Source organism: Acartia tonsa, chromosome 5, assembly GCF_053477335.1.
Source record: "Acartia tonsa isolate MP-2025a chromosome 5, ASM5347733v1, whole genome shotgun sequence".
Lineage (NCBI taxonomy): Eukaryota > Metazoa > Arthropoda > Copepoda > Calanoida > Acartiidae > Acartia > Acartia tonsa.
The window spans coordinates 9,883,680-9,907,636 of record NC_137264.1 but is presented as its reverse complement, the minus strand read 5'-3'; the positions used below and the strand labels follow the sequence as shown (position 1 = coordinate 9,907,636).

At 32.4% G+C, this 23,957-nt stretch overlaps 1 protein-coding gene across 11 annotated transcripts in view; it reads left to right on the top strand.

Moving 5' to 3' along the window:
- Positions 1-1,036: 1,036 nt before the first annotated feature.
- Positions 1,037-23,957, top strand: part of Mbs (Myosin binding subunit) — a 152,749-nt gene continuing 129,828 nt past the window's right edge. For 10 of the 11 annotated variants that reach the window (XR_013879468.1, XM_080160182.1, XM_080160181.1 and 7 more), the window contains exons 1-11: positions 1,037-1,579; positions 2,171-2,301; positions 4,062-4,130; positions 6,013-6,061; positions 13,139-13,214; positions 13,629-13,750; positions 16,156-16,304; positions 17,444-17,548; positions 19,640-19,702; positions 21,310-21,394; positions 22,114-22,147. Coding sequence is in view for 10 of the 11 variants with exons in the window: in XM_080160182.1 (XP_080016308.1) it covers positions 1,328-1,579; positions 2,171-2,301; positions 4,062-4,130; positions 6,013-6,061; positions 13,139-13,214; positions 13,629-13,750; positions 16,156-16,304; positions 17,444-17,548; positions 19,640-19,702; positions 21,310-21,394; positions 22,114-22,147 (1,135 nt within the window). In the remaining variant the exon portion in view is untranslated. The remainder of the gene's footprint in view (positions 1,580-2,170; positions 2,302-4,061; positions 4,131-6,012; positions 6,062-13,138; positions 13,215-13,628; positions 13,751-16,155; positions 16,305-17,443; positions 17,549-19,639; positions 19,703-21,309; positions 21,395-22,113; positions 22,148-23,957) is intronic. The other variant, XM_080160175.1, reaches the window with a different exon arrangement.

Here is a 23,957-nt window from a genome sequence, read left to right as displayed (position 1 = left end):
AAGTCGTCTTTTTCGTGGTAAAAGTAAAAATTAGATTGTACGCCTTAAAAGTCAATTTTAACTTTTTAGGCATTTTCGGTCCAAAATTGCTGGAAATTTGACCCTTTTTTGACGAGACAATTAATTTTGTACACATTTCAGGTTATTTTTGTCTATAAATTGGCTAAAATTCGAGTTTTAGGTTGTAAGATGTATTTTTGTTTATATATGACTTTAAGTAAATCAAGTTTAGTTTAAGACCAGAAATTCGTTTTTTTACTTTAATATTTTTTATTTTTAAAAAAGGTTCGTTTTTTTGTATTATTAAATAAGTTATTGAATAAAAAAAGTTAATATTAGCCTTTTAGATAACAGCAATGAATTTTTAAAAATTATTTAAAATGTTGTTTTACTGTAAGCCTGTCAGTTTATGAACAGCTTTCTTTTTTGGCAGCGAAGACCTAAGTTAGAAAGTGAATTTATTGGGACATGTTTAAAATCTTTTAGTGCTTTAATCTCCCAGGCAGGTAGACAATTTTAACCCTTTTGATTATACATTTTATTCAATTTTTAGTATTAATTGTATTAATTTTTCTTTATAATTGACAAAGAGTCTTTGCTGACAACTTTATTATTTGTTATTTTTATGAAAGTTAGTCATGTAACCGGTTTAAAATTTATGAACACATTATTAAATTTTAAGGGAATAAATGTCTGTGGGAAAAATTGTCCTAATTTGAATTTAGTACAAGCAGCTGAGAGAGAGAGAATATAGAGATAGAGGGAGAAGGGAGTGAGGAGTCGTGTTTTGGAGAGGAGAACAATGGTGCCAGATGTACACATTTTGTGCGTAATGTACGCATTTTTAACTTTTGGAAAATGGACTTTTATAAGTAATGTACACATTAGCAAGTAAATGTACGCCCCCCCACCCCTCTCCCCTTTTCTCTTTCCCCCTTCCCCTTTTCCTTCCCCTCCCCCACAAATGTACACATCAAAGGCCCAATGTACACCTTCTTTTGTACACATTGATCAAAAAAAAGTCTGGCAACTATGGAGGAGAATATGTAGTGAGCTATTTATATGTGACAATATATTATAATTAAGCCTTATAACTTTTTATACATTTTACATATTTATAAAAATAATATAACCTAAAAAAATTGCCTTGCTATGGTGTAGCTCAAAAATGGCAAGAATGTCAGTGAAAGTGCTAGTTAAAATTTAAGTGAAAAGATTTTTTTTTACACCACACATCTTTTTAAAAAATTGTATACATTTTTACATACATACATAGAGTGAGTATTTACCCCTTTTTTAGTGAAGATTTTACCAAGGGACGCAACCCATGTCGCTAGAGACAAGGTCCAATTCCGCTCTCATGAAGAGGGCGGAGCAATTAAAACGGTGGCAAGAGAGTGAAACCTTCAAGGAGCCTGGACAGCCAAAGGCCAAAAAGTCGCGGCGCGTTGGCTTCAGCGATGGCTGTGTGTTTTTGGCGGCGTGCGCCGCCGGCGAGAAGGGCGAGGTTGAGGCTCTGCTGAAGCGCGGCGCTGATATTGATACGGCGAATGTTGACGGGTTAACTGCTTTGCATCAGGTTCGTTCTTGAGAAAATTATGATCTTTCTAAGATAAAGTCATTAAAATATTTTCTTGTATTTTTTTAATATGTCTAAGTTAAGAATGCCTATTTGAATTAAAATTTAAGAAGCTAGTTTTGAATCAAAACTGTAGAATTTAAAACAGATATAAGTCACTGTTTTTCTGCCCTTTGGAATCATATTTTATTCTTAGTATATTTTACAAATGTTTATCAAATGAAAGTATAATACCCCAATCACGCTATATCTGATGATCATGACATTAAAATTTTTTGGTTATTGCTATTATATACTTTAGTATGTTATAAAAACTTGATTGACGGAAAGATTTTATTAAGGGGACATACCTTTACCCCAAATACGGTCTATTTGCTACAAATTCACGGTTAGGTGTTAGTTTTAAAGTTTTTTTGCAATCAAAGGGCTGATTTTCTATAAAGATTTGGTTAGGTCAATGTCATTAAGTTCCCCCTATAAGTTATATCGGACCCTCAGGGTCATTACTCAGCCTTTTTAATTAGGCTAAGTATTAGATAATTTATTTGACTATTTTATACAAAGTTTATATTAATTTCTAAAATATTTTAGGCTTGTATTGATGACAATCTAGAAATGGTTGAGTTCTTGATAGAGCATGGTGCAGATGTAAATCGTGGTGATAACGAGGGCTGGACGCCTTTGCACGCCACTGCATCTTGTGGATTTCTCAGCATTGCTAGGTATGGATTTTTTTATGTCCTATTAGTTTGAATTTGTAGATAAAATGTTTTTATTTCAAAAGACAGTGAAAAATCGAAAGAAAATTCAGTTAGTTATTTTATCCTTTCTATAAAGAAAATATACTGTTTAGGGGATAGTTGCGTGAAATGCATTTGATTCTTAATTTAGTAAAGCCAGTATTTTTTCCTATTATGTACCTAGTTTTTAAAATATCAAGACTTGAAAATCATAATCTTGTAATATACCTAAACGTCTTTTTAAGATGAATTTTTTTTTAAAAAGACCGTTACCAAAATGTTTTGCCATTTCAGTTATTATTTTAAGGTACTTTTCTGCGATATAATTAGAAGAGACCTTTTAATGTTTAATAGGTACTCCAAATACCTTAAATTTTTAAATGCAATCCATGGAACTATACCCTTTGATGGAAAATAATTTGGCTTTTGATGATTTATTCCCAATAGATACAAACTAATAAATAGCACAGTTTTTTATATACCTATTTCGAATTAATACCTTTTTTTTACACCCACACCTTATTTTTATCTAATTCCTAGGTAAACGATTTATGATGAAATCCTTGTTTATTTTTCTTAGTAGGTAGTTTGTTTGCTTAAAAGTGTAACCTACATTTCTTTTTGAAATGAAAAGTGCAAATGAATTTTGTAAAATGTATTTGCTATGCAGCCTGGCCTAGGCCTAAGTTTCTTACTTATCTAACTAGGCATGAATATAACCTTCAAATTTTTCCTTTAAGGATGAAAGGTTAGGTTAAAAAAGTTTAAAAATTGTCGAATTTAATTTTTATTTATTGTACCTATTGCATTTACTATTGAAGTGAAACAGTAATGCCTAATTGACGATTTTATGATTTATAATTAAGAGAAAATAGATGTTTTTATCTTTCTGCTACAAACCCTAACCTTTTGTATCTTGAAAATTGAGAGAATTATAAACTATAAGATACGCAATTATTTCTGTCCATAAATATGCTTTAGCCCCTTTACTTTTTCCTATATTACAGGTTTTTGCATAAGTTTCTTTAAATTTTGCACCTGGATAAAAATTAATACATTTTGTTTCCTTTTTATTACTCATGAACTTTCCTTTCTAAAGGTTGTGTTGAAATTTGACGACTGTTTTATTCTTTATTTGTCAGGATGCTTTATTTTAGTACCTACTGTTGCTATGTTAAAGATTAGGATAGATGGCCTATTATTAAGTGAAAAACCAACTGATATTTTCTAAGAACAATTTTCTAATTCTATGCACTATGCACATAAATCATACCTAGTATTTTTTTAATTGTCTTTCTTGCGATGCTTAACCGTGACACCTGTTAATGCGTCAGTTTACCTTTTTAGATTTGCTGTCTGTCAGACGCAAAAATCCTACTAACTAGAAAATAATTTCTAGCATACTGACTTATTTTTCTTCATATTATAATTTTTCCAAACAAATTCAACTAGGTAGTATAATTAAAAAACGGTAAAAATATCTGCCCTTTCGAACCAAAATGTATACATAAAACCAATAATATGGCCGGATTGTTCCTGAACTGTGTTCTTATTGGTCCAATTTACTGATTAAGTATCTAAATCTGATAGGTATATGTAATCTTATGTAAACACATATTTTATATCCCCCCCCCTTTAGCAGGGTCAACCATGCAGAATATACACCCCTGCAGGTAAATCAGAACATCCACATTTGTCGTATTTAACACTGGATTCCTTTAATAAACATGTTTTTTTTCTAGGTATTTGATGGACAACAATGCTGATGTTGCTGCTGTAAATAATGATGGAGAGCTTGCTATTGATATCAGGAATAATATCACACAAATATTTTCTTACCCGCGGGCCATTGTCTTAGTCGTGGTGATGATGGGTTCGAATCTCGGCTCAACCCCTCGTCATAACTAAGAGATTATTAAAATTGCTTACGACATAATAATTATAGTTGGGGAAATGCCTTGGCCCAAAACAGGTGCAACTCATATCCATACACTGCTGTTTGGACTTCCAGACAAAGGTCGTGCAAACATAGAGTTGATTGTCTGTTGGGTTTTACCTAACCTATTGGCCAAAGTAACAATTAAGTGTGTTTAGCCCTTGATGCTATTGCTATGCTATTCTTAAAGATGAAACATCCCTAAAAGTAGATAGTTTTTCCTCAGGCGAACATCTAAATACTTTGATTTTGCTCCTATTAAATCTTTAGATTTGCAAACTTTTAAAACAAAAATACATTAGGTATTATAATTATACATTAATATGAGTCATTTATGTTTTTATAATAAAGCGTAAAACTTTTTGCTGATTGCTGACTTAAAACTTTTTTTGTTTATAAAGGCCATAAAGAATTGTTTATTTTATATTTGTCCAACTCGTTATTTAGTAGTTCTCAGCTTATTTTAATTCAGATTCAAAGGTTGTTTGAATTAAAAGTAGCGCAGCTATTATATATGCAGGAACGTCCAGCGATCCGAATGTCACGAAAAAATTAGTTTTTCACTGATATATTAAAAATTTTATAACAATGTCTCATTTATTGATTTGTTGGAATTTTTAAGAAAGAATTTTATCGTTTTCTAAAGTGTAGTTAGATTGGTAGGGTATTACTGTGCTTATTACAGAAATAATGTCATTATGTTGATTTAAGAAACGCATTGAGAGCAATTGCAAAGTAGAACGATGTCTGTCTGTCCGTCTGAAGCTTAAGATCTCGGTAACCACTGAACCGATTGTATCCTACTCTTAAGGGTATATACCTATTGGTTTTGTGGTGGTTTTAAGCTATTTTCTTTTGGGATGGGACACCCCCAACCCCCCCCCCAAAAAAAAAAAATTTGTTTTTAGGCAGTTACTTCACATAAATTGGCAGCACCAGAAAATTTTTTTTTATATTTTTTTTATAGATTACCTCTTGTGGCAAAGCTCTCTAGAGGCTAGGGGCGAAGCTTCTAGTTTTAAAAAAGTATTCGGACAGATTCTTTTGATTCCTGAAGTAAGAGTGACTTTCTCTTGTAATGTTTGTCCTCTAAACATTATGAGAATAAGAAAAGGTGTTTACATTAAAGGTTAAAGCAAATTGTTTTGGGAGCCGTATTACGTAATTTTTTTTGCGGTACACTTTCAACAAATTAAATCGTTTAAGATTATTTATTTCTGTCCCTTAGGTAGTCAATTTGTTAAATTGCCATAAAGAATATGAAATTCCGGTTCTTATGCCTCCTTTAATTTTGAATTTTTATTCTACTCTACACCTTATAACTGTAAAATAAGAAGAAATAAACGGTATGGTATCGATATAAGTTTTCATTGGGGAAGTTTAGGAGAGTTATTTCCAGGGAGAGAGGAGACATAATGACTAAAATTACACTGGTACCCACACATGACCACATTTTCTTATTTGTTGGCTTAAAAACTGTCGGTACTTTTATTTAATTCTCATTGGTTGGTTCGAGACTAATATTGTCCAAATTTATACCCAATAATTTAAATTTACAGAAGGGGTTATTTTTGTTTATTATCATTAGAGCTGTTTATCATTTTATCGTTCATCGTCTTATCCCTTAAGATCCCTGATTATTTTTCATTATATTTTCATAAAAACACACAAAAAAATCCACGAATCTCGGAAGAGAAAATACGGGAAATAAGTTGATAGCAAAGATATTATTTGTGATGTTATTGAAAATGTTGTAGTGAGAGTGATGAAATGGAGGAGCTGCTACAGAAACAGATCACCAACCAGGATTGTTACAATTCTTAAATATTAGGGCTTAAAGGTCTTATTTATGTAATTTAAAAACGAACAGATCTTTAGTATAGATGTATATACAGATAACTGCCTCACCCCCTTTTCCAATGACCTTTTTCGTCTGTTAGCAAATTGTTTTCTGCTAATTAGCTGTGTTAATATTCCCGACACCATTGGTTGATTTTTAAAGACCCAATTGAGAGTCGGCACAAAGTCATTGGGATAGGGAATAGTTTTTTCTCGCATCGTATTATAAACAGCTTTCCGCGGATAAAAATGTACTATTATAAGATTAAAACCAGGTTTTTACGGCACAGGCTTAGTATATGAAATCATAAATTCCTTACACCCTGGCTCAAATAATTATATGAAATTAACTGTTCCTTTATCCCTGAACTAATCCGTCTTAAAGTTATGCAAACTTATTCAGATCAAATTATAGATCCATTACTCCCTGGCTGAAGCAATTTAGGTATATGAAATTATTTGTTCCTTTCTCCCTGAACTAATCCATGTTAAAGTTATGCAAACTTATTTATATCAAATTATACATTCATTACTCCCTGGCTGAAGCAATATAGGTATATGAAATTATATGTTCCTTTATCCCTGAACTAATCCGTGTTAAAGTTATGCAAACTTATTCAGATCAAATTACCCCAACTGTCAATGAAACATTTTCTTCACATGAAAACTCAAACTTTTTCAACTCAATATGTTAAAATATATTTTATTTATGTATGTTGTTTGTACTAAATACTTACTCTAAAGTTTTCAATATTTATTAATGCTATAAATATTGTAAATTAAACACTGCAATTTCACAAAAATTCTCATACTTCCAAAGGATTGGCATTCAGGAGAGGGTTATAGAAAAATTATTTGTTTCCTAGGATTTGCCTTTTTGATAGGATACCATACATTACATAACTATTGAAAAGATTTTTACAAATAGAACTTATTTTAATATTACCTAATATTTCCTGAATTTAATTCTTTTTTAATGATAAAAATCACTCATTCCAGGCTTTAAAACTTGTCATGTAAATATTTTCAAATAAAAATAGTTTACATTTTTTAGATAAAATGTAATTAAATTAACTTTTGCGATATGTGCTAATGTCGTATGGGTGAGTTGAACCTGGACTGAACAGTCAACTTGTCAACTCAAGGCCAGACTCTTGGTCCTTCACCTCATACCCGTGGTACAGTACATTACAGACAACCAACTCTCTGTGATGCACGACCTTTGTCTGAGAAGTCCTAACTGTGCATGGTAACGAGTTGCGCCTGTTTTGGGCCAAGGCATTCCCCCCACTCTAACTATTTACGTCGCGCATCTGACATAGTAGCAGTGGGAACCATTTTTAACGTCTTTAGTTATGACGCGGTGTCGGACCGAGATTCGAACCTAATACCTTCCCGACGACGAGCGGATGCGCTACGTGTTGAGCCACGGTCGCGGGTAACTTTTGCGATAAGATTTTATCAATAAATCTGTAATTGTAATTTAAATTTTTTTTAAATGTTAAGGTTTCACAAATTCTTTTGAGTTTTCTGTAAAGTATTAAAGCATTAAGAGACTGTTTGTTCAAAACTTTGTGAACAATTTCCAGCAGTTTTCTTCTTTTGTCAAAAAATCCCTAATACCCCCCCCCCCTCTCCACTTCGCTTTAATCTTAGACTTTTTTTTAGAGAATAATAACCACTCAATTACAAGTTTTCCCTTTAGCATATCAAGAAAAGAAATAATGGAATCTGTTTATAGGATTTGTTAATTTGCTAGGAACTTGGAGGGAGGGGGGGGATATTGGTCCACTGATAAGTTGATGGGAAATTACACAATTTCTTTCTATGTAATGGTCAGTTTGCATTCTTAGGGAAACAAAGAAATAAGTTTGGCATTACAAAATTACACTTTCATAATACCTTGGATAGGTATCTATAATACAAAGTAGAACGATTTCTGTCTGTCTGTTTGTTTGTACCAAATGATCTCACTAACCGCTGAATTGATCGGGTTCTCCTTAAGAGGGTTGCTTCTCATAGGTCCCGGAAAGGTTTATAACTATTTTGGGTGAGGGTACCACCACCCTCACCAGAGAAATCGACCCTAGAAAAAAATTACTCACTTCCCCCCCAATTTTTTAAAAGTCTAAATTTATACCTAATAGATGGGTTTTGTGATTCACTAGAGGCCTCTAGAGGTGAAGGCGCTAGTAGTTTAAAAAAGTAGCTAAAACCAACAAAATACATGTGTTTTCAATTATCACAAATACATCAATATAATTTGTAGGTAAGTTTAAATCCATTCTTTTACTTTACTTTAATATTTACTAATTCACTAAGCAATTTAATATTAACCTGAAAAATCACTTATTCTATAAGGGCAATAAATGAACTCCCCCTTTTTTCATGCCAACATAAAGTTAGGTTATATTTATTTCAAGTTCCCATAGGTGTATAGATCAATTGGTAAGAAAAGTTTTATTTGCACTTTACGTGAAGGTAAACATACCTAAAAGATTATAACCTACTTTTATATAAAAAAGAAATCTCTAGCAGACGAGAATTTTGTATTATTTAGTTACATGATATGGCTTACCTATCAAATGATATGAGGGAAGAAATTTTTGAACGATATAGTTTCCGTTTATCTTGCTATCCTAAGAAATTCAATCTTTATAACTGAATGTATGGCTGAAATTAAAAACTAACCGTTCTTTCGTACCAGAATGTGTAAACTCTATAACCAATACAAAAGTCGGATTTTTCCTATTGGACTATATAGGCTTTCTATATTTATTTCGGTGACAAATAGATTTTTAGAATGTTATTCCTAAAACTTTATCCAAACAACGACAAGCATTTTGTTTCCTGTGTTGTCCTGAATCAGAATGATTAATAACTTTCCACAATTTTTGCAACATGTACTAAACTATTTGTTGCAAACTTTCTGCTTCATTGCTAGGGGCGCCTTTGGGCTTTAATATTTGGCGGATTTGTTTAGGTAAAGTAGGCAATTGTTTGTTAAACCATGTTTTTATAGCATTATTTACTTACTATTTTGATAGTTGTAAGTTCTTATTAAACCTATAAGAAACTACTTTAATAGCTATAAATATCATAGTATATATTTTGTCTTTCTAATTCTGTCTATTTAGACTAAATTTCCAGAACAGTTTTGCCAATAGAAACTTAAGAGAAGCTACGCTACTTAAATGCTATCTGATTTTGTTAAACAAACTGCAATAAATGATAAGCTGTGCTACTTTTAATGGTGCAGTTAGATTTGAAACGTACAGACATAATTTCGAACTTAAGATTGTTTAATTTGCTTAATTTATTGAATAACTAGTGGCTGCGCCCCTAGCATTTAGGGGCTCTATAATCAAAGGGATATGGATGGGCAAAAAATAGCCTAAAACTACCCTATGACCTTTAAGAAGCTTCACTGTAAAGGAGAACCATATCTGTTCGTTAGTTAGCGAGATCCTTCGCTACAGACAGATAAAAGCTTATTACTTTATATATATTGAATAACTAGTGGCTGCGCACCTAGCATCCAGGGGCTTTGTATTTAAAGATTTTTAAAATAGCTAAAAACCAACAACAGACTTTAATCTAAAAATAAAATAGTCTAAAACCTTCATTAAATCAATGCGAAGCTTCACTAAAAAGGAAAATTCAATTAGTTCTTTAGTTATTGAGATCTTTAGCTTTAGAAAAAATACCCTTACTACTTTATGTAATACTAGCGGCTTCGCCCCTAGCCTCTAGGGGCTTTGCCCCAAGAGGTATAATTACATCTTTTATTACTTACCCAGCAGAACGGATCGCAAATTTTCGCACCTACCCAGCAGGAAAACATTTTCTCGTTTAAATAACCAATTCGCAAAATTCGTAAAAAAAATTGTCTAATGTGTTCTCAAGAAACTACTGGTGCTGCTCATAGTCTAATGTGTTCTCAAGAAAATTTTTTTTTTTTAGGGGGGGTAAATTTTCATTTTTGGGGGGGTTGGGGGTGTCCCACCCCCAAGAAAATAGCTTAAAACCACCACAGGACTGATAGGTATATACCCTGAAGAGTAGAATCCAATCGGTTCAGTGGTTACCGAGATCTTAAGCTTCAGACGGACAGACAGACGGACGGACGGACAGACATCAAGCTACTTTGTATTTAGTTATTTAGTTATTTAGTTATTTAGTTATTGAGATCTTTAGCTTTAGAAAAAATACCCTTACTACTTTATGTAATAGGATATAGTTCTCATGCACGAAATGTAAACAAATTGTTGCTGTGCTACTTGAGAATGCACCTTATATTGCATTTAAATTGTGTCCCTCGCCTGATGCCCCGGGCATAAAGTTTCCAGTTGATACTATTTTATTTTCAAACTATATGCAACTGAATAAGTCCTTGAATATAACAAGGATGACAATATCCTTAAATTAGTGAAGCACAAAAAATCACTGAATAGACAATGACTTTCAGACAAAAGTTTATAAAGACTAGATACGCTTATGTCAAAAGAATATTCACTGAAAAATTACATTTCCTCCTTAGCGTTACAGACTGACTGACGACCAGACAAAATGAATTATAGAAAAGCTTTGCTTTAAAAAAATAAACATAAAGGTATTTAAGTGTGTCGAAATATTTATACTTTCTTCTTATATAATATTCCCTTCACATGTCCTGGAACAGAGATTTTATTCAATCTTAGTCATGTTTAGTTTGTGTTTATATTAAATACTAGCAGCTCTGCTCTTAGCATCTAGGGGCTTGAATTGGAAGGGGTAGGAAAAAGCATTAAAATAGCCTAAAACCAACTCTACTAAGATTTGAATATAAAAATAAGATAGCCGCCTAAAACCAACCTAGGACATGTGAATGAAGCTTCTCTGAAATGGGAAATATGATCAGTGGTTAACGAAATCTTAAGCTTCAGAGTCCAGACACGCTGATACACAAATAGACATCCTGTTATTTTCATAAAAGGATTTGTTCATGAGAAAGCTTATGACAATGGAAAGTATTAATTAAAGGGGAATAAGTACAAAAATATCTTTAAGTAGGGTAGCAATATCAAGCAATATCTATAATCTATAATTCAAAGCAGCTCGATGTCTGTCTGTCCGTCTGAAGCTTAAAATCTCGGTAACTGCTGAACGGAATGGGCTCTACTCTTTAGGGAATATACCTACTGGTCATGTGGTGGTTTTAAGCTATTTTCTTGGGGGGTGGGTAGCTTCTCATAGGTGCCGTAAAGGCTTATAACTTTTGGGGGGAAGGGTACCACCTCCCTCTCAAGAGAATTCACCCCTAGAAAAAATTATCCCCCCCCCAAATAAAAATATATACCTATATATATTTTTAAAACTAAATTAATAAAATGGGGTTTGGGATTCAACTCCCCTCTCCTCAAGTGCCCATAGAGGCCTCGAGGGGCATAGCCGCAAGTTACTAAATATAACATGAACAAGTAGTTGAACCTACTAAAAAGTTTGTTCACACAAAAAATAACTAATTCATATCGATTAAAATTTAAAATCTCTGTGTTATTGAACATGATGAAATCTTAAACTTTCAATTTCACAGGAATATAGAGGAAAATAAAGTTTTCATTATAGATAACAATAAGGAATTGAGACGATATTGGACTGTTAATTTCTTTGGTACCCTAAGTTTTTATTAACACGATATTTCATTCACTGTCTTAGGTAAAAATTGGGTAAACAAGCTAGCAGTGTCCAAACTTTTAAATGAACAATTTTATTTTAAAGAATCGGTAATTGGGGATTATATCAATTTATCGTCCATTGTCATTTCCCTAGGAAAAGATTAAGGAAATAATGTTACCTAGGGCTAATTTTTAAACTCTTATTATTTTAATTGTTATTTTTTTATTGGAGAAATCTGAAATTATTTGCTTTTATCTTTATCTCTAATTGCCTTGTATCTATTTAAGGAGGGACTGGGAAGAAATAGTCAATTTTAGAAAATTAAATCTGTAAGAATCCCAGGAATCTAAAACTTTGTTTTTAATTCAAGCTTCAAATGTTCTACTACAGTTATTTCCTTTTTTCACATTTAATTCCTTAGACAAAAACATAATTATTGTACATTTCTTCTAGAAAAAAGTAGATTTTTGTAGAAATATTTTTACAGGGGTGATTAAAAAATATGTGGTTGGGGAGAAAAAATGTAAAAATTAAGAGAACTGAAAACATTTTTTCCATTTTACTCCCCTCCTTGGTGAAAAAAACTAAAAGAATGTATGGGTGGGGGGATAATATGAATAAAATGAAGAGTCCTGAAAATAATTTTCCATTTTTTCCCCTTCTTTGCTGGAAAAAACTAGGAAGGACAAAAAAAAAACTTGCAGCAAGGGAAAAAATTGAATCTTGTGCAGAATAGGTATACATACTTGTATTTTATTAGATGTTTCTATTGCAAAATTGAAGTCTGATTGTCCTGAAAATATATGGTTTCAAGGGGGAGGGCGAAATTTTATTCAAAGGAAAGAAAAGTTGGTGGTTACACAAAAAACATGGCTTTTTTCTTTATTTACCGAAATCGACTTTTTATGTTCCCCCCTCCATTTGAAGAGATAATGGCACTATTGTATTCATAAACTTTATACTTTTTGTAAAGTAACAAACAAAACTTGAAGATCTTTCATTGTATGAATATCTTTTATTTTTTTCTTGATTCGCCTATGATTTTATGAAAAAGATATCAACAAGGGTAAAAAAGGGATACTTTTAACCTGCCAAGAAACTAAATTGACGAAAAAGATCCTTAGATATATTAAGGGGGGGTGGGGTAGGACTTTGAAATTATTCTAGTACCCCAACTTTTATAAGCATGTTTTTTAATTCGTTGGTTTAAAAATTTAGGGTAATTTTATTTTATCATAGGTATTTGTTTTATGCTAGAAGTGTAAAAATTTTCTACTAATAATTTTAATCTACAGAAGGGATAATTTTATTTAACATAATAGAGGATTAAAAATTTATCGTCTTATCCCCTAAATCCCTGGATTGTAACCGTGACTGTTTGTGTAGAGGGTGGACTGTGAGGAGGCCAGGAATAAAGAGGAAAGGGAAATGATGAAAGATGCCAGACATTGGATACAATCAGGTATATATTATCCTGTAGGGTTTGGCCGGATACCCTTATATCCGGCTGATTTCTAATGCCGTATATCCGGTATCCGGCCGGATATCTGGCTAACTTTTGATATCCGGCAAATTACCGGATATCCTGCATTAGAAATCAGCCGGATAATTGGTATCCGGATAGTTTCAATATCCGGTATTCAGGCACGTTGTAGGGAAAGCTCAACCGCGTCATAACCAAAGAAGTGAAAATTAACTCCTAATGTTGCTATGTCTAATGTGCGATAGGAATAAACAGGCGCAAATAAATATTAATAGATAAAAGATAAATATAGTTTCTAGGATTAAAATGGAAATACCTAATCATTTTAAAAAAATTGGCCTGACATATTAAGAATTATCTATGAACAAGCCTAAAGAACACATTATATTTCAGGAGCCTTGGCTGAAGAGCCTCACCCTAAAACCGGAGCTTCCGCCCTTCATGTAGCCGCCGCCAAAGGTTATATCAAAGTGATGAAGCTCCTATTGAAAGCAGCTGCGCCAGTTAATGCCCAGGTAAAAATCACGTATGATTTCTAGAAAATTATGAGATTAAGGACGTTCAAGCTTATTTTTAAAGGGTTTAAAAGTTTTGAGGGGGTAATCTGATGTGTTAATAAAAATTTTTACATGGTGAAATGATTGGTTTAAAAGATTGATGAGAAAACAACACTCCCTCCCCCCCCCCCCCCCTCTTGGAAGTCTATGCATGAGATAATAATTTACATTTCAATTTTCTACCATACCTACAGTTTTCACACAAAATTTTTTCTGTGTAATTTAATTTCAAGATATCTTTCGAAGTAGGTATCTCTTTTATATTCTCAAACAATGCATTGGCTAGTATAGGTATTTGAAAGTGAAAACTAACTTTTTTTTACTATGTACTTGGTTATTTAATTTAAAACAGTTATTTATTGCATCGTATTATAGACAGTTTTAGGTGGATAGTAAAATGAAAATTATTATTTTTAGTAGAAAATTGTCTATAGTCACAATGCTGCCTAACCGTACACATTTCCATCATGGACTAACCCTTCAATCCTTATATAGAAGTAACAGGATGTCTATTTGTCTTTACCAAAGGATCTCGCTAACCGCTCTAGAGGCGTAGCCGCTAGTGTTAAATACTTTAATTAAGTCTTACAGTAGAAGTTTATCTATATCTTGTAAGTTTTGTTTTCTTGTTTCTTACCATAAAGTTTTATTTCATATGAATATTTTATAGTTCTATCTAGTGATGGGAATCCGAATCCGGAATCCGCCCAATTTTCGGCCAATTTTGGAATCCGAATCCGGATCCGGAATCCGTTTTTTATAGCGGATTCCGGATTCTAAATTGGTAGGCTAAAATTACCGTCTTTTTTCTTACAACTCCCTCTGTTTGAAGGCAAAGATCAAAAAAAATTTCTACATAACAAATTTTAATAATTACTAATGTGATGTAAATGTTTTAGTTATGCTGGAAGTCAACACTTTAAACAAATCAAGGCTTCAACCAAGTAACATAGTGATAAATTAACGAAAAAAGCTATCCCTCTGTGACGGACGGCCTTTTAAAATACTGCTAGAATCCGGAATCCGAATCCGGAATCCGCCAAAAATAAGAATCCGGAATCCGCAAGAATCCGTCACTTTTTTTGACGGATTCCTTCAGAATCCGGAATCCGAATCCGGCCCAAAAATTCGACGGATTCCCATCCCTAGTTCTATCAATGTTAAGCAGAAAGAATAAAGTGTATAATATCGACACTAGGTATAGGTAAAAACATTCATATCTTTAAAAATATATTTTGAATAGTTAATGTTTTCAATATTTTCTCAACAGACTAAAACAATTAAACTATTATTAAACTATTTATATAGGTACCTACACATATTTTGTTAAACGTTTTTGATTGGAAGACAGGGGTGTTTATTCTGCACAAGATTTTTTTTTCCCCGGCTACAAATTTTTTTATTTTTTAACCCCCCTAGTTTTTTCTCACCAAGTAGGGGGGAAAATGAAAAAATATTTAAAGAACTATATATTTTATTTATTTTATCCCTCCTACCACACATTTTTTTAGTTTTTTTCACCAAGGAGGGGGGGAAATGAAAAAATGTTTTCAGTTTTCTTAATTTTTACATTTTTTCCCCCTCCAACCACTTAATTTCTACACCCCCCCCCCCCTGAGCAGGGGATCCCATGTTATGTAGAATATACACCCCTGTTAGAAGAACGATTTCGGTTATATCTAATCTATAACGATAGCCTTAAAGAACTTTTCCACTTACATTTTCTTAGGGAGGCAGGGGATATTAGACAGTGTGAATTTACACTGGTACCCAAGGTTTTAATTTTAATCTTTGTTTTAAAACTTTGGTCACTTTTATTGTATTTTGATAGGTTGGTTCCGAACTAGTTGTGTCTAAACTTTTCAACCTAAGATTTTAATCTATAGAAGGGAAAATCTTGTTTTTATTTATTTGAATATATATCCAATTTATCGTCCATTGTCTATCCCTGTTTTTTTTTCTACAGTTCCACATATGTATCACATAAAAACAGTAGTTTCAAATTAGGTTTTTAAGTCATTATCATCCCTGTAGCCTTCTCAATCAGGGATCTAAAGGGATAAAACAAATGCCGATAAACTACTGTAAATCCTCAATGATTATCACAAAATTATCCCTTCTGTAAATTAAAACTAGTGGTTGAAACGTTTGAACACTCATCTTTATTTACCAACCAATCAAAATTTACTAAAATCCCCAAAGTTGTTAGCCAACGAATAAGAAGACGTTATTATAAAACTTTAGGGACTAGTTTAATAATTAGCCCATTGTCCCCTCTCTCTCTCTCTGCTTCTCAATAATAAAGCAAACTGTTTCTCTTATGATGTTTGTTAAAAATTTGATTTAATAATATTTATTATCAGGACATGGACGGTTGGACGCCTATGCACGCCGCTTCCCACTGGGCGCAGCGTGAGGCCTGCGAGCTTCTGGTGGAGAACGGAGCCGACATGGAGGTCAAGAATTGTGTCGGCCAGACTGCCTTTGACGTTGCCGACCCCGATATTCTCAGGTTTGTAGCCATTTATTTTCTACGAATGTTTGTATCATGGAAAGAAAACGAAGGAACGGGTTTCTTCGTATTTTCACAGTAGCTTTTCTAATCTAACCTAAAATAACCTATCAAAAGCTATTGGTATCTACGACGAAACCAGCTCCGAATGTTTACTTTTTATAAGATTAGGTAGAGTAGGACATCTTATATTTATCACCTCAACAACTCGCAGATGCTTTTTAATTAGGTAAAAAAAATAGGAACTCTAGAAATTAAAATACCTACCTAATCAATTCGATATGTGAGGTTGAGGATTTTTTTTACTAAAACCTAATATGACCAATTTATCTCCTTAATTAAATGTTAGTTTAAACAAACCAATTGTTACGTGTCTTAGCATTGTGCTTTTTTGTCGAGTCAATGAAAAAAATATGGCAACTTGTATTGCTCTTGGTTTGGCATTTTACAGAAAAATATTCAACCCTTTAGGTACTTTTTGTATAAAAAATTAAGCAAGCTGATATTCTTTGAATCATCAAATGTAAACATAGTATTTCCTGTTTGAATAAGAATTAGATTAACTCATTATTTAGTTATCATTGTTCTTTCTTTGGTCTTCAAACTTTTTGTTATAATTAAGCAGTAAGGGAGGATACATTAGACTTTAAATTATATTGGTACCCAAAGTTCTTAATCAGTTACTATCATTTGTTAGTTAAACGCTTTGACCTGAACAACACTAAAGGGGCAGTTTCACGAAATACATTTAATCGTGAAATTAGTGAATAAAATGGTAAAAACTAGATAGGTATATTTGTAAGGCATACATTGATAAGAATTTAGATTTTCTACATGAAGTTTTAAAGGTATCAAGTGTGAAAATCATACTCTCGTGATGTTAGCAACATTAACATATACTACACAAACTGTTAAAGGTTAAACTACTTCAAGAATCAAACTTGTTAAATGCACTTCATAGAATTAACCCTTTTAAAAATATATTTGAAGGGGATATATTACACTATCCATTCCCAGGGCATTTTGGTCAAATTGCTGAAAGTGTAAAATTAATTTTACGTGCAAAATACTTTGCACGCTCCGGTTCAATATAAACCATTGGAAAATCAGGCTGTATAACATTAACAAATAAATTGCAGGATGCTGGAAGAATTAAAGAAGAAGGCCGCCAGCCTCCAGAAGGACAAACCCGTGGATCTGAGTAAACTTCAACAGGACAACCACTCTCTTGCTCCTAAGAGAAGGTAGGACATTTTTTTGTTCTGTTCCAGAAACTGAAAGGAATGAATATTTTTTAAAAATTTTCCGGCCTATTTTTTATATATTTTCAAATTGAAATGTTTAGGAATGATTTTAAAGTATGGAATTAAATAGAAAACTTCTATATGTATATGGTATTTCATTTAATAATATTACTTAAATGCATGTAATGTCTTTGGTCTACAGGGAAAAATTAATACTAAACTAATAGGGTTAAAGTTATAACAAAAACATGGTTATGGGTTATGTTAGGTATGTCCTTGTTTATCTATCGTATGTTCTTTAATTTTCTAGAGAACATGGATGACAACATCCATTAAAGTGAAGCACTGAAACGGTAGGACAAACGGACACTAACACTTGTATAGTGTCAGAACTGAATAATCAGAATATAAATGTATAAATGTAAAAGCAAAATTGTAAGTAAAATTGTTGAAAAACTGCTTGATACAGAATAATGTTTATGGACATACTTTACTTACATTTTTTGGACTTGATTATAGAGTTGCTTCGCTTATAATATTGTACTTTGTTGTCCCAGGAATCAGTATACCAAAAATCAGATCAATCGGATTATTAGATCACATAAAAATTTGTTGTTAAAAAAGTAAAAAAAATCAACATGTTTAAAATGGACGTACGGACATTCTGGTAATGATTATAGAGTTGCTACGCTTTCTAAATCGTACCTAACTACTACAGGAATCACCATGCAAAATTTGAAATCAATAGGACAATTCTAACATGCCTTTATTAGCGAAAAAATCTATCCGTTACGGACGGACGTACGGACGAACCGACCCTAATTATAGAAAAGCTTCGCTTTAAAAAATATTTGATTTCTTTTTTTAGAACATGTATAATATTGGGAAATATAATTGTAGGAATGATTCTTTCCCATCTCATTGATCAATTGAATTGAAAACAAGAGAAGGGATTTTTTGCCATTAGCTTAACCTAATCCTACAGGGCCTGTACTTGCGGTGCTTTCAAGTACCCAATATAGCCTAACCTAATCTAAAGTAATCAACAATTAAACTAAACCTCCTTATTTCAAATATAATTGTAGGAATTAGTTTTTTCCCATCTTATTGATGAACTGAATTAAAATGACGGGAAGGGATCTTTGTCATAAGCTTAACTCCTGCGTGGAGTCCTAACCCTGCAGGGCCTGTACCTGCGGGGCTTCCAAGTACCAAATATAGCCTAACCTAATCTAAAGTAATCAACAATCAAACTAAACCTCCTTATTTCAAACTTTTTAAAAATAATAATCACATCAAAGGGAAAGCATACAAAAATTTCAGGATTTAAATGGATCAAATAACTGAGTATCTGTCCCTGTTAATGGTAACAGTACACTAAAGCTTTTTATTTTGTTTGTCTGATATAATTGAGCAAACTAATTGTTTCTATCTCCATGTTAATTGCTCTATTTGGGTTTATGGGATGTTGTTGTATTTGGTTACGGGGTACTTTTTTGTTACAAAATATTGGTTGTCTTTTAAGAAATTTAAATTAAGGGTGGGAGGAGGGTTATATTTATCAAACTACTCGTGAAATTAGATAGCATTTATAGGTACCTAAGTACTATTTATTAGGTACAATTTGTATTTTTTCCCCAATTCTCTACTCGCCGAATTACCAATTGCTATTTGACCACATTTTGTAATTTTGACCAAGATGGAAAAAAATGTCACCCCATGTTGAAGTAAAAGTGCAGTTTTGTCCTTATCCTATTTTATAAAGTAGTAAGCGTTTTTTGTCGGTCCCGAAGGATCTCGCTAACCACTGAACCGATATTGTTCTCCTTTACAGTGAAGCTTCTTATAGGTCCTGGGAAGGTTTTAAACTATTTTTGGGGAGTGTCTTAAACCTTCTCCCCTTAATAAATACTTTTTAAAATCTTTTAAAACTCAAATTTAAAATGGGATGAGGTCGACTTTTCCCTTCCTACCTTTAGTGCCCCTAGAGGCTTCTAGGGGGCGTAGCAGCTAGTCATAACATAAAGTATCAACCAGCCTGTCTTCTAACCCTGCGGGTTTTATCTATGTGCTTACCTGAATATATTTCAGTACAATGAACAATAACAGATCTGAGGTGTTGGGAAGTAATGATTCAATTAGTAGCTCTGATAGGTAAAGTATTATTAATAATATTTGGATATATATACTAACATCAGGGACAGGGGTAGTTAAACCTGACTTTTTAATAATAAAAATCTTCCCATTGATTGTTAATATATTCTATTTCCCTTAAAAGTATCGCAGGGGTGTATATTCTGCACAAGATTCAATTTTTTTCCCCTGCTGCATTTATTTTTATTTTTTCCCCTCCTAGTTTTTTTCCACCAACGAAGGGGATAAAATGGAAAAATATTTTCAGAACTCTTTATTTTATTCATATTATGCCCCTTTCCAAATATTTTTTTGTTTTTTTCGCCAAAGAGGGGAGAAAAATAGAAAAAAATGCTTTCAGTCTTCGTATTTTTTACATTTTTTCCTCCCAACCACATATTTTTTATTTATTGTAACCCCCTCCCCCCTCAGCCGGGTCAAATTTGCAGATTATACACCCCTGAATATCGAGAATTAGATTTATTTATATTTCATTGTCTATCCCTCCATCCCTATCTTTTGAAATTTGAAACTCAGGTTTAATTCCCTTTTCCCTGAAAATTAAGATTAACCAGGAATATTGGTATGAGTATTAAGTAAATGACAAATTTTCTGCCTGCTTGCTTATACCCCTTTCCCTGAATTGATTATACACGCTCTAACTAGATAACATACCTATATTGTCAATTTTTTTTTCTTTATTTAACAAACTAACTTTTAATATTCAAAGAAACAAGAATGTGTATTGGATTCTAACTACTAACATTATTACTAACTTTGATTTAAATCTGTCATATTTTTTTTATATAGATACTAACTTAAATTGTTATTTCTATCTTGTAATGTGATATTAAGCGATTACAATTTTACAGTCATTTAATTTTCAAGCAAATTAGGTTTTTGTAAGTATTCTAGATAAGAATTGAGATTTTAGATCAACTGCAGTTCACGGTAAAATATTCCTGGTAACAAATATTTCCAAAAATCTGAATTTTAAAGGCTGCTAGCTGCCAAACGGCTGAACGTACAGTTAATACCCGCACACCATTTTAAGCGGCATAAGAAGGCATACAAATAATCTGAAATAGTTAAGATCCAATGATGCACAGGGAAAGCTTCACTGAAGAAAAAACGCGTAAAAAAGGTCTTTTCCGCGCATTTCTCTGCACTGCGAGATAATTATGCATTATTGATTTATGGCTATTCCAGATTATTTGTATGCCTTCTTATGCCGCTTAAAACAGTGCGGCATGATCTGTACGTTCAGCCGTTTGGCAGCTAACAGCCTTTAAAATTCATAGATTTTTGTAAATATTCGTTACCAGGAAAATTTTGCCATGAACTGCAGTTGATCCGAGATTTTTATAAAATAAAATTAAAAACAGCTGAATAAATATCACCTAATATATCTCTTATTTACATTTAATATAGGTTAATTAAAAGTGTCTTAAATCCAAAGCGTATCTAAAAAGCACAATAGAAAAACATAGATGGAGTGTTTTTATTGGTGTAAGTGAATAAAAGAGAAACGGCTTTTTGTACTTTTAGTAGCTCGTGGTAGGTTTAAAGTTAAAGACTTTTTAGAAGAATTGAATCATCATTTCAAAATATTGATTTTGTTTTTTTAGGTCTTCAATCACCCGCCTGTCATACGATGATAAGATTCTACGCAGCAAGGAAGCCACAGTTAAAGAGACTATCGCGGAAGAAAAGGTAATTTTTTAGCTACTTCATCCTTCTCCTATCTTTTCTTAGTAACAAAGATACTCTATAATTAGAAATGTTCGTCAGTCCATCCGTGAGAGGGTAACGTGAACTTCTCGGCTGCTATTAAAGTTAAACGGTTGTATTTTTTTAGTGATGATTCCCTATACAAATGAGCATCTAGTTCATAATTTACTTGGGCGGTCGGTTATGCTCCTTAAGTCCAATGCTTATTTAAAGCAAAAAGGTTTTGTATTTTTTTCTACTGAATATCTGCTTTAGAATTCAATTAATCCGTATGTTCATTCATATTTTGTTGTGCTTCGCTGTTACTTATGTATTTTGTTATCCTAGTTTTTAAAACAAAAAGGTATAGATAAATTACGTTTTAAGTTTAGATCCAAGTTTTGTTTGTTGTGTTATGATTTTAATGGAATAGAAATGTTGAATTTAAATGTTTCTCATACATATTCTAACAATTCTAAATGGCCTCACATAAATTACAACAATTCTACATTTACAATTTATTTCTATCCCCATATGTTTTGAGATTACATAGCAGCGTTTGTAAAGTTCTTCTATGGAGGACTTTTCTTGAAGTAGGTTTCTTGGGTTAATTACTTTACCTTATCTGACCAAAAGTTTTAAAATTCAAATATTTGTTTTTCAAGCAACGAAATATACCTATTCCTATTTCAAATGATACAACTATACCTAATTATTTTCAGGGCTCTGACAAGGATGACAAATCTTCAGATGGAGGTATGTATTTACTTGAATTTAATTTTATATGCGCAGTTTTTACATTAAAGCTAGTATAGGATATATATTAATTCTTGGAATTTGTAGTTATTCTGTCGATTGACAAGGACGATTGCTTATAGGTAGCTTAAAAGATATGTATAGAAATTATTAGATGTTTGATCTCTTGCCTTAATATTAATAGCAATTGTAATTGTAGAATATACGTGGATATTCTGATAGGGAGAAAATTCTCGTAAATTTAGGTTGTTATTTCCCCTGTCATTTATTGGTCAGTTTGTTTATCAAGTAAAAGGGGATAGGATGGTGTAAAGGGGGGGGGGGATGTTACATATCGTTATTTTAGCCCGCTACAAGTTTCTCTTTAATGTACGTGATAATCTGGTGTAAGATCGAAATAATAAAATAAAATCCATTGTTTTTAGATAACTAAATAAGATTAAGGAAAAAAAACCTGAAGTAATCTAGATAAGGGTGTGTATCAAATAGCTATCGCATACTATCTATTACATCAGATTACATGCCCAAGGATAGTTTTACAAACTTTTTGTCCACTTTTTTGAGTCTTTAATTTGTTACCTGAGAAAAGGATAATGATATCCATTAAAAGAAAGCCTTGCCACTGAACTAATATTTTTTTTTTGGGTCATATGATTTGAAATAAATTGAAAATAAGGATAATGGGGGGGGGGGGTTCTTTCTTTCCTTAAGCCTAACCCTTATGTGGGAGAGGGGGGGGGGGCAGTAATCCTTTGGGGCTACTATTTACCCTATATAACCTAACCTGATCTAAAAATTAAATACCTTCATTATTTTTAATTCAAATTAAGAATGGGAGGGGGGAGAGCTTTTGAGCTCAAAAAGGCACTTTGTGTGAAAACGCCTGAAAAAAAGGACTGAAAGGCAAAAATCGTTTCAACCATAAGTTTTGCCTTACTATTATCACACAAAAAAATGATTGATTATGGGTGCCTTTTTTCTATAATATTACAAGCTTCTTTATCAATTGTGTAAAAAAATTGCTTTCTTATTTTTTCCCTGTTTATTACATATATCTTCTAAATTTTCACCGTTTTCTCTTTTACTTTCGCTTAAAATGAGTTTTATAGAAGCATTGCTAGACGGGTTAAATTGTCAAGTTTTGTTCCGAAAGTTTGCCTGAAAATGAACAAAATTAGTGGAGCGAGTCTTTTTGTCTGGTTAAATTGAGTTAAAATGTTGTAATGTAACTTAATTGACATACATTGAAATGTTTACTACGTCTTCTCAGGGATATTAAGGGATAAGACAATGGACTTTAAAAGGGATGTACAATGTACATACCCAATGATGATAAAAAAAATTACCTTTTCTGAAGACTAAAATCATTACTTGAAAATTATGGACCCGCAGTTTGTAATGAACCTATCATGATTCATTAAGCCAATATGAATCAGATAATAGATTAATAAACTTAGAGTACCAGTGTATTTAACAATCGAATGTCCCCTTCCTCCCTGACTTGTACGCTACAAGAGTATGGGATGTACTTGGAGTAGAAAAAAAGAAAATATTTAGATTATTTTCTACAACAAGAGGGGTATGATAAACTATAGTAAAAAAAGATTTATTTTTAAAAAATCACTAAACCTTGCTTTTATCTTGTTTGCTTGCTATTATTCCTGGAGGTAAAATAAGAGGTTAGAGTAGAGTATAGCTCTAATATGTTAATAAACTATAAATGGTGTTAATTGCTTTAATGCCATGGGAGATGGCGATGCCCTGGCACATTAAAGGGTCCGATAGTAATTTCTGATTTGGATGTCTTTAA